Source organism: Amphiura filiformis, chromosome 17 (genome assembly GCF_039555335.1).
Source record: "Amphiura filiformis chromosome 17, Afil_fr2py, whole genome shotgun sequence".
In the NCBI taxonomy this organism is placed as follows: Eukaryota; Metazoa; Echinodermata; class Ophiuroidea; order Amphilepidida; family Amphiuridae; genus Amphiura; species Amphiura filiformis.
The window spans coordinates 40654365-40671491 of record NC_092644.1 but is presented as its reverse complement, the minus strand read 5'-3'; the positions used below and the strand labels follow the sequence as shown (position 1 = coordinate 40671491).

The 17127-nt window shown below is 34.4% G+C and overlaps 1 protein-coding gene across 1 annotated transcript; it reads left to right on the top strand.

Annotated features, from left to right (window-relative positions):
* The first annotated feature begins 1524 nt into the window (after positions 1 to 1524).
* On the top strand, positions 1525 to 12958 carry LOC140137795 (Golgi-associated plant pathogenesis-related protein 1-like). The gene is made up of 4 exons (XM_072159566.1): positions 1525 to 2015; positions 8114 to 8269; positions 10899 to 11012; positions 11611 to 12958. Exons 1-4 carry the CDS (start codon positions 1934 to 1936, stop codon positions 11775 to 11777), a joined length of 519 nt encoding a protein of 172 aa, XP_072015667.1. The 5' UTR covers positions 1525 to 1933; the 3' UTR covers positions 11778 to 12958.
* Positions 12959 to 17127: the final 4169 nt, after the last annotated feature.

The window sequence follows — 17127 nt, the reverse complement described above, 5'->3', positions numbered from 1 at the left end:
GTTCGACCCTCACGTATGCATAAATATTGAAATATGCATCACCATTGAGTCATGTAAAGGAATTCATAATTCGTATTTGATTTAATTCTTTCCATAATAATAACTTTCAATAGAATCTAGCGTTAAACCGCGACACGCGATGCTTCATAACACTTTAATTTTCGCAAAGAATAATGTTTTTGCACTTAAACAATTTCAAACATGTATATTTTTATTCAATTTTCAATGCTTCCTTTCTTCAATGTACCTGCACTTATTATGAACTAATATCTTCTTGTGTTTTTAAATTCGCGTCAGCAAAAATGCTTCATAAAATGATCGTAAAACTTATTTCAGCGCGAAAATATCAATCAACTTTTGCAGATTTTGATTCTATTATTATTCCATTATGTCATGTGACGTCATTCAACTTTCACCGCGTGGTACCGGCAAAGGTTAGAGCTTCGTTGCATGTTTTGTTATTACAATCTCAATTGTATTGGGAACCAGCGAACTATACCTAAATAGATCATCATTTGTGTGCAAGAAAGATGTAACTAGTTTACAAAGTGGTGAGCTGCCTTATAGAAGTGAAGCTACAATAAGAGCTCAATATTTTTTCAGTTATTCGAATAACAAGGGGCCGATTGTTTGTTTGTTTGTTTGTTTGTTTACCTATGTTAGTCCGTAGGTTGGGTACATGGAAAATACATGGTCTGATTGTCTAGATCTATGAAAAATCCAGGCTCGGACTAAACCGATAATAGTCCCTAAAAAGCATGCTTGCCCATTATAGCTGTTAAAGTAGGTTAATAAAAAGGCAGAAAATACTGATTAAGTAGAAAGAAGTAAAGAAAGCACCCACAACTATCAATCCAATTTTACTCTCTGCCCTATAGGGTTGAGAGAAAAGAAACTGGACTAAACTTTATATCTCGCGCCCCGATCTGGAACCGGGTCACGACTCACAATTTGAGAGAATGGACGTAAACTTTTCGGACATGACTAAATTAAAGTGCGGGTCAATCCAATTTTACAAAATGTGTTATTATTAATTATTAGTATTAATATTATTGTATTATTATTATTATTTTTATTATTATTATTTTATTATTATTATTATTATTATTATTATTATTATTATTATTATTATTATTATTATTATTATTATTATTATTATTATTGTTGTTGTTGTTGTTGTTGTTGTTGTTGTTGTTGTTGTTATTATTATTAGTGTTATTATTATTATTATTATTCAGTACATACTACTATTACTATTTATCTATTATTATTAAATATTATTAAATATTAATAAATAATATTTAAGACTGAAATTTAAAAAAAACAGCTTGAAAAAAGTTCTTAAAGGATATGCCGATTGGCGGGTTTTTTTAAAACTCCGCAAAGAAAAACAAAAATTGTTAAACTTTTAACCGTTGGCAGCTATTGCCCTCAAATCCATATACACCATATTATCGCGCTCACCTGGTGAGATCTTTTGTATCGCTTAAGGGTCTGGGACAGGGTATGCACTTATTGAATTTTATTCTATAGTTTTCAGTTGTGCATATTGTTTGTATACTGTGTCTGTATTTGCGTTGGTGCTACACCGCTTTGAATTCCAGATGAACGTGTAATCAGGATAGAGTAGGCATTTTAATCACTCTCTACCATACGATGTGCAATTTTTGCGAGTGATTAATGTTTTAGTAAATTGAAGTACTTGATAAATTACTACAATTAATCTAATACTACGATTTATATTGTGACATTACAAGTGGTTGTATGTGAACTAATCAAGTTGGTAACAGTTGAACTGAAGCTTAGTTGAGCTACCGTAAGTTGTACCACAGATATTTTCCTTTGATATTCCGTGGTTGTACTGATATGAGAACTGAGAACTGAATTTATATTGATCATTCTGTGCAAGAAATCATAACATTACATATACGAAATGACGGTTGGAGCAGCAGGGAAGCCAGAGAGTCCACGCAAGATGAGACGATCTATGTCCAGTGTGTCATCATTACCAAGAGGTAATATATTACCATTATTCTATTGGATCCAAAGTTTACCAGTATTCACAGCTCACACAGGGATTCACACCCCCTCTTTGTGATTTGATGCCGTTTCTGAAACACGGGACTGTAGGCCTACACGTACACACAGCAATGTACATGTATGTTTCTGATTCATAGTTGGTGGTGGTAATGAAATCATGTTTAGTTTAGCTGATGTTAATTTGAATTTTTACACTGCAAAAATACATGTATTGTTTCGATTGTTATTGGTTAACCTGTATCAGTCTACTGTATATAGTTTTGTTACATATATATGAATACCTTGAAGGCATTTCGTGATCACGGTGATGGTCGTCTCAGAATCGAATTATATTGTTATAACACCTACGTGACCTTAAACACTTAAGGACAAAATATTGTCTTTTTTGAGCAGCAACAACCTGGAGCAACAATTTATACAAAACAAAACCAATATGGTTTTAAAGTTTATACCATCGTCAGACTACCATTAGCAAAGTATGCCATACTTTATTTACCCGGGCGAATTTAATACTATACAACGTTTTTGTCTCATGTAAAATATGATACTAAGGGACCGTTCACAAACACTTGTAAGGGGGGCCTGATGCAAAAAAAATTATCGCGAAAATTTCAGGCCCCCCCCCCCTTTTGACATGAAAATTATGGGTCAACCCCATAGAAAAGCATATAAATTAAATTTTCCCAGGAAAATTTGTGGTCATTTTGTTAAGCCCCCCCTAGGAGGGTCAAAAATTTCAGGCCCCCTTTTTTTTTTTGGCATCAGGCCCCCCATTACAAGTGTTTGTGAATGGTCCCTAACTAGATTGTATATTAATGCTGTATGGTTCAGCAAGGTTTTCATGACGGACAGAAAACATTAATATTGGGGTTTTATACAATTAATAATAATATGTAGACCTGTGCCCAAAAATTAAATTACAATGTTTACAGTTTAGTGAGTTCACCGTCATATGCTGTACATTTCTGTTAATTAAACTAACATATTAAATCAATTTAATTCACACAGGCCTACCGTATACTAATAGTCATTAATTGTACTTCATGTTGAAAATAAATGTAACTGAATTTTAAACCATTCTGTTATGCTTGGGGATTAGTGATTTTTCTCTCTATCCATAAATAACAACTTCCCATCCTTTCTCCAAAGATCAATTTAGTTGATTTAGTTCTACACTGGTTCGTCATTTATTAGTTTCTTGGGGTTGTTTTCTCACATGCCTGCCTCGAAACGATCGATTTCAACAACTGGTAAAGTGCATTGCAACATGTATAAGATAGTATCTTCCAAAACATGTACAGATCAATGTACAAAGGCCAAAGGTCATTCAAAAATATGAAAGGTATGTCGGGTTCTGAATACATTGACTGTAAATTGTTTGTAGCATTGAATAATCATAAACCATAAAAATTCTTCCATGCATTACCAATTATTACAATGTAATACAGAGGAAATAACTATTATACAAGGTTGAATAATTTGAGTGTGTCATCATACGATTAGCTATACATTCTTTTGCATTACATATTTTAACAGTGGAACCAAAGTAATGCTAAAAATCTAAAACAGATATAATACATGAAATATAGGCCTACTATTTTGTTAAAAAATTACAAATTGAAATAAATTGGTGGTTAGTCACTTATTTATTATTTATCATATCCAAAGAACGGATTTGAGGATATTATGAGTTGATTACCAGTACTTTTGTTTTGTAAGATTATGCAATTTTATATGTTACACATAATACGTGTCAAAATTTGCTGAAATTATTGTTTCTACTGGTTCGCAGAGACTGGTACGTATATAGTTTGATGGTTTTAATAAAACGCTTTTGCAGTTACGTGGGGAGTGAGTTATTTGTAAAGTTGTTTTCTTTTTTACACTTAACATGGAAAATATCTTGACAAATAAGTTCCCACAACACCAACGAAATTTAACACACACTTTTCAAGATATGCTACACATGTAGAAGACAGAAATAGCTTTCAGCTATATCATCATGCAGATCATGATCAAATATCAACAAATACATGATTCCAGTAGTTGATAAGCATTATATCTCGGCAATATATCTCCTGAAATATTTGTCGATGTCAATTGGCATCATAGTAAGAGTTCATAATGTCACCTTTAACAGCCCAATTATGAAAGAAGCACATATCTTGGAGTACATTTATTCAAAATAGAAAAGGCTATAAACTTTTTTTTGGCTGAGCTATGAAATGCCCCCAGCCTTTAGTCAAACCAGACTATAGATCTTCAATTTTTGAAGATCTATATTAACTTTACTTACTCATTAATCTTTTGGTCCTAAATATTACTTTATTTACCCGACGGTGACACAGTCCTGAGACCCCGGTCAACCTTAATATTTTGAGTTTGTAGATTAAATATCTGAAAAATAAAACAAAAATGGCCCGGGTGGTGTCAAATAAAAGAGAAAAAAGTAAAGAAAAAAAAAACACAAAACAAAAACAAACAAACACCGGGGCTAATAGTTTTAAAGTTACCCATTTTTTCAAATTAAACCTCTCGAAAAGTGAAAACTAAAAAAAGAAGGGTTGACCCTAGGATGGTGGCGTCCAATGTAAGAGAAAAGGGTAATGAATACAATAAGTCTGTACTTTCTGTTATAACCCCATGCACTATAGATTTTTATGTTTCAGCAAGCTTTATGAATTCACAGAAAACGGACCAATATTTAAACAGGCATTCATATATATGTAGACCTGTCATTAATATGATCAATGGTCACGTCTAAAAATCATAATATAGATAATAAAATAAAATCAACATTTATAAACACTATAAACAAGCACACTTTTAACACGATCTTAAAAACATAAACATCTTCATATTTTTTACGTGTTTTAGTATTCATAAATTAACACCAAGTAATGACCATTGTTTTCAAAATGTGTTTTATTGCTTATATTACACCTATATACAAGTATCTTCCACCTGAATAAAAGTATACCTTAGTTATATCTCCAAAAAGTTGAAAAATCCCATGTTGAATACTTGCTTCCTTAAATTTGTACATAGAAAGTATAGGACAATCTCTGAAAAACCATAACAAAAGGAAGCAATGACCAAATAATTGCCTATTGTTTTGACAATATCAAGCAAATTGGACATCATCTTTAAAGAGAGTTATTTGTATTTGATAAATTACAACCAATAAACTTATTTTAATAAGTTTATAAATCGTCAAGTAATTTTAGTATTTTCTTCTATATTTAACAAATCAAACAAATTTATGTTTTTGGCTTATATCTCGACAGTATAAAATTGGTCAGTACTTCCTTTTGTCATGGCCGGCAGGGCAGCATAGCCTACGGTATATCTTCACTGTAAACCTGGATCCTTGATCAACAAACCAGATTTGTGATCAAGAAATCAGTTTTTGAAAACACTAGAGTTGATACCCGTATGCGTAAATGATTATTAAGCTCAATATGCCCATATGCATAACAGCAACATAGCCGGACCCACATGACCTTTGACCTGTTTGATGCCCTTTGACCTCGGATGACAATTAATTAATTAATTCATTTATTGATGTATTTATTTAACTGACCATTTCTTTCTTCAGTTAAAGGGTTTTATAATACAATCACCAGCATAAAGTGGTATAGGTCTAATCCTAGGGACTTTTATTTAATACCATAGCCTGATTCCTCAGATTTATTTTACCAAGTTTAAGCCCAATCCAGCTGATAGGGTACTGTTTCACCCCGTTGACCCCTTTTGACATTTGACCCTGGATGACCTGTTGGATGACCTTTGACCTCAGATGACATCACTTATTTACCGGTAATTAATTAAATCAATTAATTTATATATTTTTATTGTGTTACTGACTACACTTTCTTTCTTCCTTCATTTGGGTTAATATAAAACCCACAGTGGCTTTGTACTTTTATAGCAAGAGTTGGTATATTGTGCAAGGCGTATACATGTATCAGCTTGATCATAGCATATCATCAGAGCTATTTATAGATTAACCGAGAGGGCATTCAGGGTGCAATACCATACTGTAGATTGTGGATAAAACAAACAAAAAATCACATTTTCGCCGATTTTGAGCCCAACTCTTTACCGATCTCAACCGAATGTGACCTCCGCATTCCCCTCACATCAAGGATTCCACCCACCGAGTTACAGCCCAATCGGACCAAGTTTAAAATTTGACCTTTGACCTTCGACCTCCGATTTCGACCGAAGGTAGCTTACGACACTCCCCGTATTTTTCTGCATCCCCCGTGCGAATTTGGCGAGGCTGGGATCAAAACTGACGGAGCCTTTTACACACATACACACATACATACAACATTAGGCAAATTATAGTAAGAAGCCCAATCGGACCAAGTTTAAAAATTGACCTTTGACCTTCGACCTCCGATTTCGACCGAAGGTAGTGTAGGACACTCCCCATATTTTCCTTGATCTCCCATATGAATTACAGCCCAATCGGACCAAGTTTAAAATTTGACCTTTGACCTTCGACCTCCGATTTCGACCGAAGGTAGGGTAGGACACTCCCCATATTTTCCTTGATCTCCCGTATGAATTACAGCCCAATCGGACCAAGTTTAAATTTGACCTTTGACCTTCGACCTCCGATTTCGACCGAAGGTAGCTTAGGTCACTCCCCGTATTTTCCTTGATCTCCCGTATGAATTACAGCCCAATCGGACCAAGTTTAAAATTTGACCTTCGACCTCCGATATCGACCGAAGGTAGCTTAGGACACTCCCCGTATTTTCCTTGATCTCCTGTATGAATTACAGCCCAATCGGACCAAGTTTAAAATTTGACCTTTGACCTTCGAGCTCCGATTTCGACCGAAGGTAGCTTACGACACTCCCCGTATAGCCGGACCCACATGACCTTTGACCTGTTTGATGCCCTTTGACCTCGGATGACAATTAATTAATTAATTCATTTATTTATGTATTTATTTAACTGACCATTTCTTTCTTCAGTTAAAGGGTTTTATAATACAATCTCCAGCATGAAGTGGTATAGGTCTAATCCTAGGGACTTTTATTTAATACCATAGCCTGATTCCTCAGATTTATTTTACCAAGTTTAAGCCCAATCCAGCTGATAGGGTACTGTTTCACCCCGTTGACCCCTTTTGACATTTGACCCTGGATGACCTGTTGGATGACCTTTGACCTCAGATGACATCACTTATTTACCGGTAATTAATTAAATCAATTAATTTATATATTTTTATTGTTTTACTGACTACACTTTCTTTCTTCCTTCATTTAATGGGTTAATATAAAACCCACATTGGCTTTGTACTTTTATAGCAAGAGTTGGTATATTGTGCAAGGCCTATACATGTATCAGCTTGATCATAGCATATCATCAGAGCTATTTATAGATTAACCGAGAGGGCATTCAGGGTGCAATACCATACTATGGGATTTTGGATAAAACAAACAAAAAATCACATTTTCGCCGATTTTGAGCCCAACTCTTTACCGATCTCAACCAAATGTGACCTCCGCATTCCCCTCACATCAAGGATTCCACCCACCGAGTTACAGCCCAATCGGACCAAGTTTAAAATTTGACCTTTGACCTTCGACCTCCGATTTCGACCGAAGGTAGCTTACGACACTCCCCGTATTTTTCTGCATCCCCCGTGCGAATTTGGCGAGGCTGGGATCAAAACTGACGGAGCCTTTTACACACATACACGCACGCACACAACATAAGGCAAATTATAGTAAGATTAGGTTCTTCAACGAGTGACCAAATTTCTATTTTATTGCACAAAATACTTGCCATACGACTGAGTAGTTTTAGCGTCTCTGTTTATCATGTCGACCACCACCCTCGAAATCGGCCGACACCTCGGGACCAGTATCTCTCCCCTCAAAACATTTTGTAGTTGTATAAATTTAATATATAAAACAAGATATATAATGACCGGAAATATGACATTTTATAACGTTTCTTTCTTATTTTATAAGACAGAAAGACTCCCTGGGTATGATCCATCTCAAAATTGCACATTAAATGTACCATTATTTTCTTCTCATCAATACAGATGACTTTCAAGAGCAGTGTTTGACAGCCCATAACAAAGTGAGAGCTCAACACCAAGGACAACCACTCACATTTTCAGATGATCTACTGACGGCAGCTAAAAATTGGGCAGAAACGCTGGCCGAGAGGGGCTTCTTACAACACAGTGAAAGCCAGTGTAAGTTTTGTTTCAGAGTCACCGAATCTTTAATAGTAAAGGGGCTCCTATACTATACCGACTTTTTTTAGAGCCACCATTTATTAAGTAAATGAGGGGCAATCTACTTGCATGTGCATATTATTGGGCAAGGACAACCCACTGTGATGCTCTGCAGTAGATAAGGGGCAGTCTACACGAAGAACTCCCATTATCCTAAATTGAAGAAGTCCGAGCTCCCGACGAAAGCTTGACAGTTTTAAACTTTAAGTGATACCCGACGGCGAACCTGTTGAAACCCTGAGTCTATATATGATGGGCTATTCCAATTGAGATCCATACATCCTCCTCTATGAGCTTCTATGGAAGACATGACTTTAATCTTTACACAGGAACTGTACCGGTACATTTTCAAATAGGGTTATCTGAATGGGTGACTCCATTTGAAGCCTACACTCCCTGTGTGAGAGATTAATAAGATTGTGGTCATGTCTTCCATAGGGTGTATGATTGCAACTGAAATAAATTTAGCTCCATATACCCGTCATAAAAGAATGTCGAGCAAACATTTAACCATTTACTTCAGTTTATTCTGGTAAAACAGAACATCTGGCTGTATAAAGAAACAAATCTTCTTAAGGTTAAATACAAGTGCATAACAGGCTCTTATGATAAACAAGCTCATCACCGCTGTAAATGTCGGAGGCGTCGATGGCGAAAAACCTCGTTTTTTGTAAAAGTAGCTTAAATTTGGAGTGAAATTCAAATGGTAAAGTAAGCGACAGACATTTGAGAAATAATGTAGGCAGTTAGAAATCAAAATTAACGTTCCACAATCCAGATATCGATAATGTAACATAACAGTGTTTTGTGGTACAAGATTCTCGAAAATTGTTCCCAAAAACGGGCTAATAAAATTTAATCGGTACTGTATTTGGTTCTTCCCCATGGCAACATTATTCTTTGGTCGATTTGTAGTACAATACAAAAAAGGAGAAAACAATCACTCGGCGTGGTTTTATACGGAGCGAACATTTGAAAAAAACTGCATGGAACGCGTTTTTGATCTTGTGAACATGGTGCGTAAAAATGATTTAAACGAAGGATTTTCAAACGGATTCTAAAAATTTGTATAAACACACAAAAATAATGTAAAGATACATCCATGCACCAACATTTGACTCACTGCGATATTTGATTGCTGAGAAAACGCGGTTTTAGAGAACAACTTTATACGTCTTTTATACGTTTTTTATACGTTTCTTCGTGTAACCTTAATAATATAATATAGGTTTGTAATTAAACATTGCATTCAGTAATAGAAAATAATTATATGAAATAGAATCATTATGTCTTGCTTGAAAACACATTCCAGGATACATTCTGTGAAGCTAGTTTAGAGACACGACACAAGTCGCGTCTCTACAAGACGCTTGTTTGGAAGACGTGTCTTGATTTGGTGTGTTCTGGTTAGACTAAAGCCATGATTTTTCCGTGTTACAAAATTTAAATTCCGTGTTACAAATTGGACGATTCCGTGATTTTCCGTTTTACATTATAAAGCACTGAAAAGAGCATACATTCCCATACAAGCATGTTTTTAAAAGTGTAATTTGTCTTATATAATTATTATGTACCTTTTTACTGTAGTCTCCCCTCAACATCCCCATTAACATTAAGCATCATCAATTGTCTTGTGTGTACTTCTGATAGCTGTATCGGACAGAATCTTGCATCGTAGGCCTAGAATAAATGCTAGAATGGATTGTTTAATGGTTGATTACTGCTAAATTATCACTTTTCTTTGTTTTTTTGCAAATCAACACAAAAGTTAGACACTTTACACAGATTTTCACTACTTTGTGGTATTTTCAAATTTCCTTGAGCAAACCCCGAATTCCGTGAATTTTTCCGTTTTTTAGGTTAGACAGGACTTACTGGAAGACATGTCTTAATTGAGCATTATGTGTTAAGTTGAGTCTTCAGCCAAGACACGTGCTTCTATTTTTGTAAGTTTTCTATTGTTGAAGGCATATTGCCAAACCTCGCTAAGACAATTTGTGCAGTACATACTTGATTTGAAAGTTTAGAAAATCAAAATGAATCGGATGTACTCATCCAAAATGACAAGAAACTCATCAAATCAATAGTATTTGATAACATTACATTGTTAAATTTGAAACGGCGATCTTGTCATATATTTTAAAATTATAGATTCTTGTCACAAATGACCAAAATTATCAAATTTGAAAAGTTTGACTTGTCAGAGGGGACTTAACAGAATCTTGTCAAAATGAAATGGAAAATCTTGTCCAATAATGAGTTAGAGATCTTGTCAATTTGAATAGTTACTTGTTAAAATGCAACAGAAACCAATAATTTTGATAAGATTGTCGGTTCAAAATGATAATAAACCTAACCAAAATGAACAGTATATCTCATCAAAAAACGAATACTTATAGTTATAGGATCAAAAATAAATAGGATTCTATTTAGAAAAAAAAGAATAGTAGTACCAAATTAGAGTGCATACACAAATGTAAGTGCATGCAACCCAAACGTTTTGTGCAAATACCACAACATTGTTTTGACATTGATCATTGTCTCAAAGGCATACTTACAATATTTTAAAACTTATTTGTCTCTACAGCATATGGGGAGAATATTATGATTACAGATGAAGATATCTCAGCAGAAGAAGTCGTAGAACGATGGGCCGCTGAAGAAGAAAAATATGACTATGACCAAGCTAGGTGGCAAAAAGGTAAACACGTCTATCTGTCTGTCGTCATTGTTTTTGTACGTTTGTTTGTCTGTCTCTGCCTTCCTCTCTGTCCGTATGGCTTCGTTTTCTCTCGTTCTTTGTCTCTCACTTATTTTAAACTTTTAAAGGCATGACGAAATCTTCTTTTTGTTGAGATATGGAAATAAAGTTGATTTGGTTTGATTTTTGTTGTGACTTTCGCATACTGTCAAATAGTAGTTTGCAATAAACCATCCCCATGTAACCATGAGTGCTTTATATTCACCGAAAGCAGGCAGCAAGAATGGCAAAACCGGCTTTGCACTCCAAACAGTCGATAAAGGACCGGTTGATAACCAGCTATGGTTCGTCACTATGCGTAATCTGTCTACCACTCCCTCAGACTTTTTCTACCTCTTCCTCACTCTTTCTAATAAGTTTCACGCTTTGCGGCATCCACATCTCTTCACTCTTCTTCATGTTCGCATTGTTTATCTTAGTAATATAATAATGTATTCTTTATCTTGTATTTTCTGTAACATTGATGTGAATTGAGATGAAAAGAAATAAACTTGAACTTGAAGTTATATTAAGTTAAGAACTCTATTTCGTCTTTCAGGTACGACTCATTTTACACAGATGGTGTGGCGTATATCAACAGAATTTGGTATATACAAGACAAAAATGACGAAGAAGGATCGTTACGTCATCGTGGCAACGTACAAAGCACTTGGTAATACAAATAGACCGGGAGACTACAGTAAAAATGTCCTACCGAAAGAGTAACCCGATTCAACTAGAACTTTGTATACGTGTAGATATATTGGCAATACTCAAACATAGGGCGATAACTAAATGGAGGCGGCGTAAGGGGGCACTGAACAGTAAGCTTCCGCGCCCGGAAGTGCAACGTCGATATAGTACACTTTAGAAAACATAATATTTAGGTCAAATATGTGCGTATTTTACCCAAAATGTATGTTTGACATCATTACAGGATGTTATGTAAAACCTGAGATGTTCTTGTTGCCCATGAATGCGAAGAAAATCACTTGAATTTGGTTCCGTGACGTGTAAGCTATCCCATAGTGCAATATGTCGAGAACCAGATGTTACGAGGTGAAAAGCGTAAAGAGTACCGGCTGAGTTTTAAAAAAAAGAAAAAGAAAATTTGTGAAAAACATACAGTGTCGACCTGCTGCATGTCCAAAATAAGATACACATTAAAGAATGTTGCTTCATCGCCAAACAATTTATATCACTCCATCGATTGCTCGGACTATACAGCCTCGGCGCAGGCATTTCAATAACGAATGTTACTGTTCAGTGCCCCCGTAAATGGCATGGATTCCGTGGTAATGACTTGTCAAAAAAATTCATTTGACAAATATCATTATTTGATGTTACATTATTGGGTCTAATTGTCGTTTCTGAGTGTATAGAAACACTATAAAAAGTAACATAATATCTCTTGTTGAATATAGACCATTGCAATCCTGGTAAAACAGATTTTTTGTTCTTTAACATTTCGTCATTCAACAAACCAGAGATATGCGACAGTTTAGGCACTTTTTGGCCGTCAATTAAAACATGCGTAGCATGCACAAGACCTTAACAGCTTTGTGCGTAACATTTGAATTCTATTCTGTAAAAGTCTCGTTTGAAATGTAAAGATTAAAAGAAATATATCAAAATGTATGTAAAGACGTAGGCATTGGCTTTAACTGGGTCGAAAATATATTAAGGAACAAAAAGCAACTTGGTGTAATGTTGCATAGACATATTACATAGAGTGAACAAATTGTGCCAGATCTCTGCATGACGACCGTTCACGAGAATATTGTCGAAAAATGTATGACATATAACTAACAAGGAATCAAATAGATTCATACACTCTTAAAATATTTTACTCAACTTGAGTAAAAAGGTCACAACTCAACAAAATGAGTAACAAAATACTCAAATTGAGTAAATACTACTCAACATTGAACTCATATTAATAAATAATACCCTTTTAAATGTTGGGTACTATTTATCAATATAAGCTCAATGTTGGGTATTATTTACTCAATTTGAGTATTTTGTTACTCATTTTGTTGAGTTGTGACCTTTTACTCAAGTTGAGTAAAACATTTTTAAGAGTGTATCGTGTTATTTTATAAGAATAGATTAAGTGGAAATGACGAAAAGGGAAAATGTGAGAAGATAGGTGGTACATTATAAGGGCCTATATACGACGTGGCTTAGCCATCCCAATTCAATGGGAAAAATTGACGTAAAAATAACTACCCTGCAGCAAACACAACGTTTTCAACATTATTTGCAAAAGGTTAGAGAAGGTTGGCTGAGAACGTTTAAATGTCGGGTTATATAAAGGGTATAAAACATTTTCATTACATTCAAAAACATTTTTCGAAACTTGCTGCAAATATTGTAACATAATATTATATAAGTGTTTTGCAAAAAATATTCTGCAATAGCACTTTGACAACATTTTAAAAATCTTATTGCAATGTGTTTTCATACAAAACGTTTTAAAACGTTTTCATGACCTTTGTATTACCCGACATTTAATGTTATTAAAACGTTTTTACCAAAACCCAAAATATAACCTGTTTAAAACGTTTTAAAAACGCTTTGTGTTTGCTAGGTAAGTTAATTGTTGTATTTTTTGAACGGTTGTTTTATAACGCTATCATGACATAAATAACGTTATGCCAACGTCATTATATCATCGTTAATCATAACATTGATATAAAATGTTGTAATAACGTTAAGGGATCCAAAATGAGCGTTTATTGCGTTTCGACAGTATTTTTTGTGGGACATGAGAGCACCTCAGACCTATCGAATTGCATTCTGAATACGAAGCATGTCTTTCTGATATCAAATAATTTTCATTTTTTTAAATGACAATATAATACAAATTTTATGACAAATTATAAAAATTTGATATTTTTCAAATTTTTGATATATAACAGTCCTCGAAGTAAATTATATAAATCTAATGATATATTTCTAAAGTGTATGTAGCAGGGAGGAAAAGCCGACGGTCAATTGAAAATTTTGACCTTTCATATTGAAGATATGGATTTTTTCCCAAAAAGACCTAATTTGTTTTGGTGTTTTGGGGAAAAAATCCATATCTTCAATACGAAAGGTCAAAATTTTCAATTGATCGTCGGCTTTTCATCCCACCTACATACACTTTAAGTATAAATCATCAGATTTATAAAGTTTACTTCAAGTACTGTTAAATATCAAAAATATCAATTTTTAATGATTTGCCATAAATGTGTATTAAATTGCGAATTTCAAAAAATCAAAATTATTTGATATCAGAATGGCATTCTTCGTATTCAGAATGCAATTCGATATGTCTGATGTGCTCTAATGTCCTAAAATAAATACTGTCCAAACGTTCATACCCCAGCCCTTAATAACGTAAAGACGGCGTTAAAACATTTCATACACAGGTAACACAAGACAACGCCGAAATATGACGTCATTGTTTTACGTACTGGAAATTCTCTTTCCGTATTGGAATGAAAAGCGGACAATAATCATTATTAATTAGTTATTTTATGCACAATAGTTATTTTTGTATAATTTAATGTATCAGCAGCATAGTAAAACATTTCTTATTGTATAATTCTAAATGTCTTATTGTATAATTTCTAAAAGAAAATTGTATTTTTTTCCAGTGAGTACGCAAATTGTGCTTTTACTTACAACAACGTTTTTGAAATGTAATTTTATACAAATAGTCTTGGATTGTGATATATGTTGGTATCACTCTGCAATATAAAGTCATGTTATAAATTTTTGTAATTATAATTCAGGAGGAGAATGTCAACGGTTTGTACATACATACATACATGTTAACACACAGGTTGGTGTCTTTAAGGGCACACCTTATTTGTGGCAAGTCATTTATTCGAGTTGGAATCTTTTCAAAATTCACATTTGCAGCCTGACAAGTATTAATATGAACGATTCTAGCATAAAATCGAACATTGAACGTCCAGCCCTACAGGTCGTGTGGTTCTTGTGATATATGAAATTATTAGTACTTTCTGATCTATGAACCACGCACAAAGCAACTAAGACCAATATTGCTGATTGTTTCTGACATGGTGAATACTAAAAATCGCTACTTTTCCTAAAAATGATCAAGAAGCATATATGCAAAAGAAAAAAGAGATCAGAAGGACTGATTTACTTGTGATTATGAAGTAAGATGAGTCGTTTGCAAATATATATGAGAGAGTCCGGATTCCATATAATTCCATGGCTAAAAGTTTTAGTAAATAGGCCTACGCTATATTGGTTAACAAAAAAGGAAGGGGTCTGCGGTATGATCAAAGACCCGAAATCGAACGATAATACGGTATGCGTCTTTAATTAAAGTCAAGCGTTGATGACTCTCAAGTTATATAGGCTACTATATACAGTCTGTTCCTATATAAAGTTGATTTTCAGGTACGGTAGAAAGAAGCGTTGAACTAGTTTTCTATTGAAAAAAAGCTATATCTCAGGAAATCGTATAGCGCCTCTAAATGAGGCAGTTTGAGCAACTGTATTGCTGATACAGGCGGCTATACAAACATGTTTATTGTAAGACCAATCGACTGTAAGGTTTGAGGGTGTCCGCCTTTCGTCTATCGTAAAAAAACACCAGAAAACACCTCCTTTAGAGGCATAATGCTTTATAGATGGATGAAATTCTACGGTATTATGACGGCTTTAACCATCAGGACAATCCATATCAAACTTCATTTCTCTCTCGCGTTTTGACATGTCAGAACTGGGTCATAAGCTCGCTTTCTCGCCGACTTAATTTCATAACAATTTCATAACTAGATTCTAAGACAACTCGTTGAGAACCTGTATTATATAATGTGTACGAGGGGGTATCAAAAAGTTTTAGAAATTGCCCAGAAGTGAAAGAGCTATATCAATGCAATTTTGTCAGTGCAATTACTGGCCCTTATGTACACTATGATGCAAAAATGGTCTTATAAGAATGTTTACTTTTTTTTACAGGCGCTAGATGTCAGTACCTGCCTATGTAACCGCATAACCAGCAAAATGGAGAAAATTGAGGCATGTAGCATGATTAAGTTCCATTTTAAGGGTTACAGTGCCCAAAAAAATCTGTGATGAAATAAAAATTAATTTTCCAAAAAGCAACAGTGACAATATCACAATCACCACCGAAGATAACTTTCATTTCATCATCGATTTTCTAGGCACTGCAACCCTTCAAATGCAGGATCTTAATAACGCTGCTTGCCTCAATTTTCTCAATCTTGCAGTTTATGCGCAGTAACTGGGGCAGCAGGTTATTAGCATCTAGCGTCACCTGTAAAAAAAGTAAACATACTTATGAGACCATTTTTGCACCATAGTGTACATAAGGACCAGTGATTGCACTGACAAAATTTCATTGATATAGCTCTTTCACTTCTGGACGATTTCTAAAACTTTTTGATACCCCCTCGTATGTATCTGTAATGTGCTTATAAATAAACGTTTTGTCGAGATAATTAAGATTGTCTCGTTTCAGTTTTTTTTGCATTATTATACGCTCCCCTGATTTCAACCATCATAGCTGTCGCTAAGAACTGAGTCGCTTCTGTAAAGAAACAATGACGATTTTCTTAAGTTAAATTTAGTACATATCTCTATGGGACTTATACCCCGTAATCGAATTCACTAAAGTCGTAATGACTTACTCCCCATTCCAGAAAAATACAGAACTAATTTTTTAAAATTAAAAAAATATTATCCTGTTTTGCCAAATGAAACATAGCTGAATCCTTAGTTAGTCCTTTATACGAGGTCAGTCAGTATGTTTTAAGAGTTGACTCGTGACGTCATATGTGGATTGTTTTCATGGCATTTCTCAATGATTACATAAACACTGTACCTTTGTCTTTCAAACAACACATGTAAAAATTATATCATACACATGATTACATAACAGCATTAGCATAAAATCAATAGACTAGGGACACTGCCAAATCACGCAAAAAGGCGGGCCTTTTAAATTACAGTAAAGACACGTGTTAAAAATGTCAGAGAACAGCAAAAGTACAAGGTGCATATGGCTAGTTTTGGGCAGGAATAAACA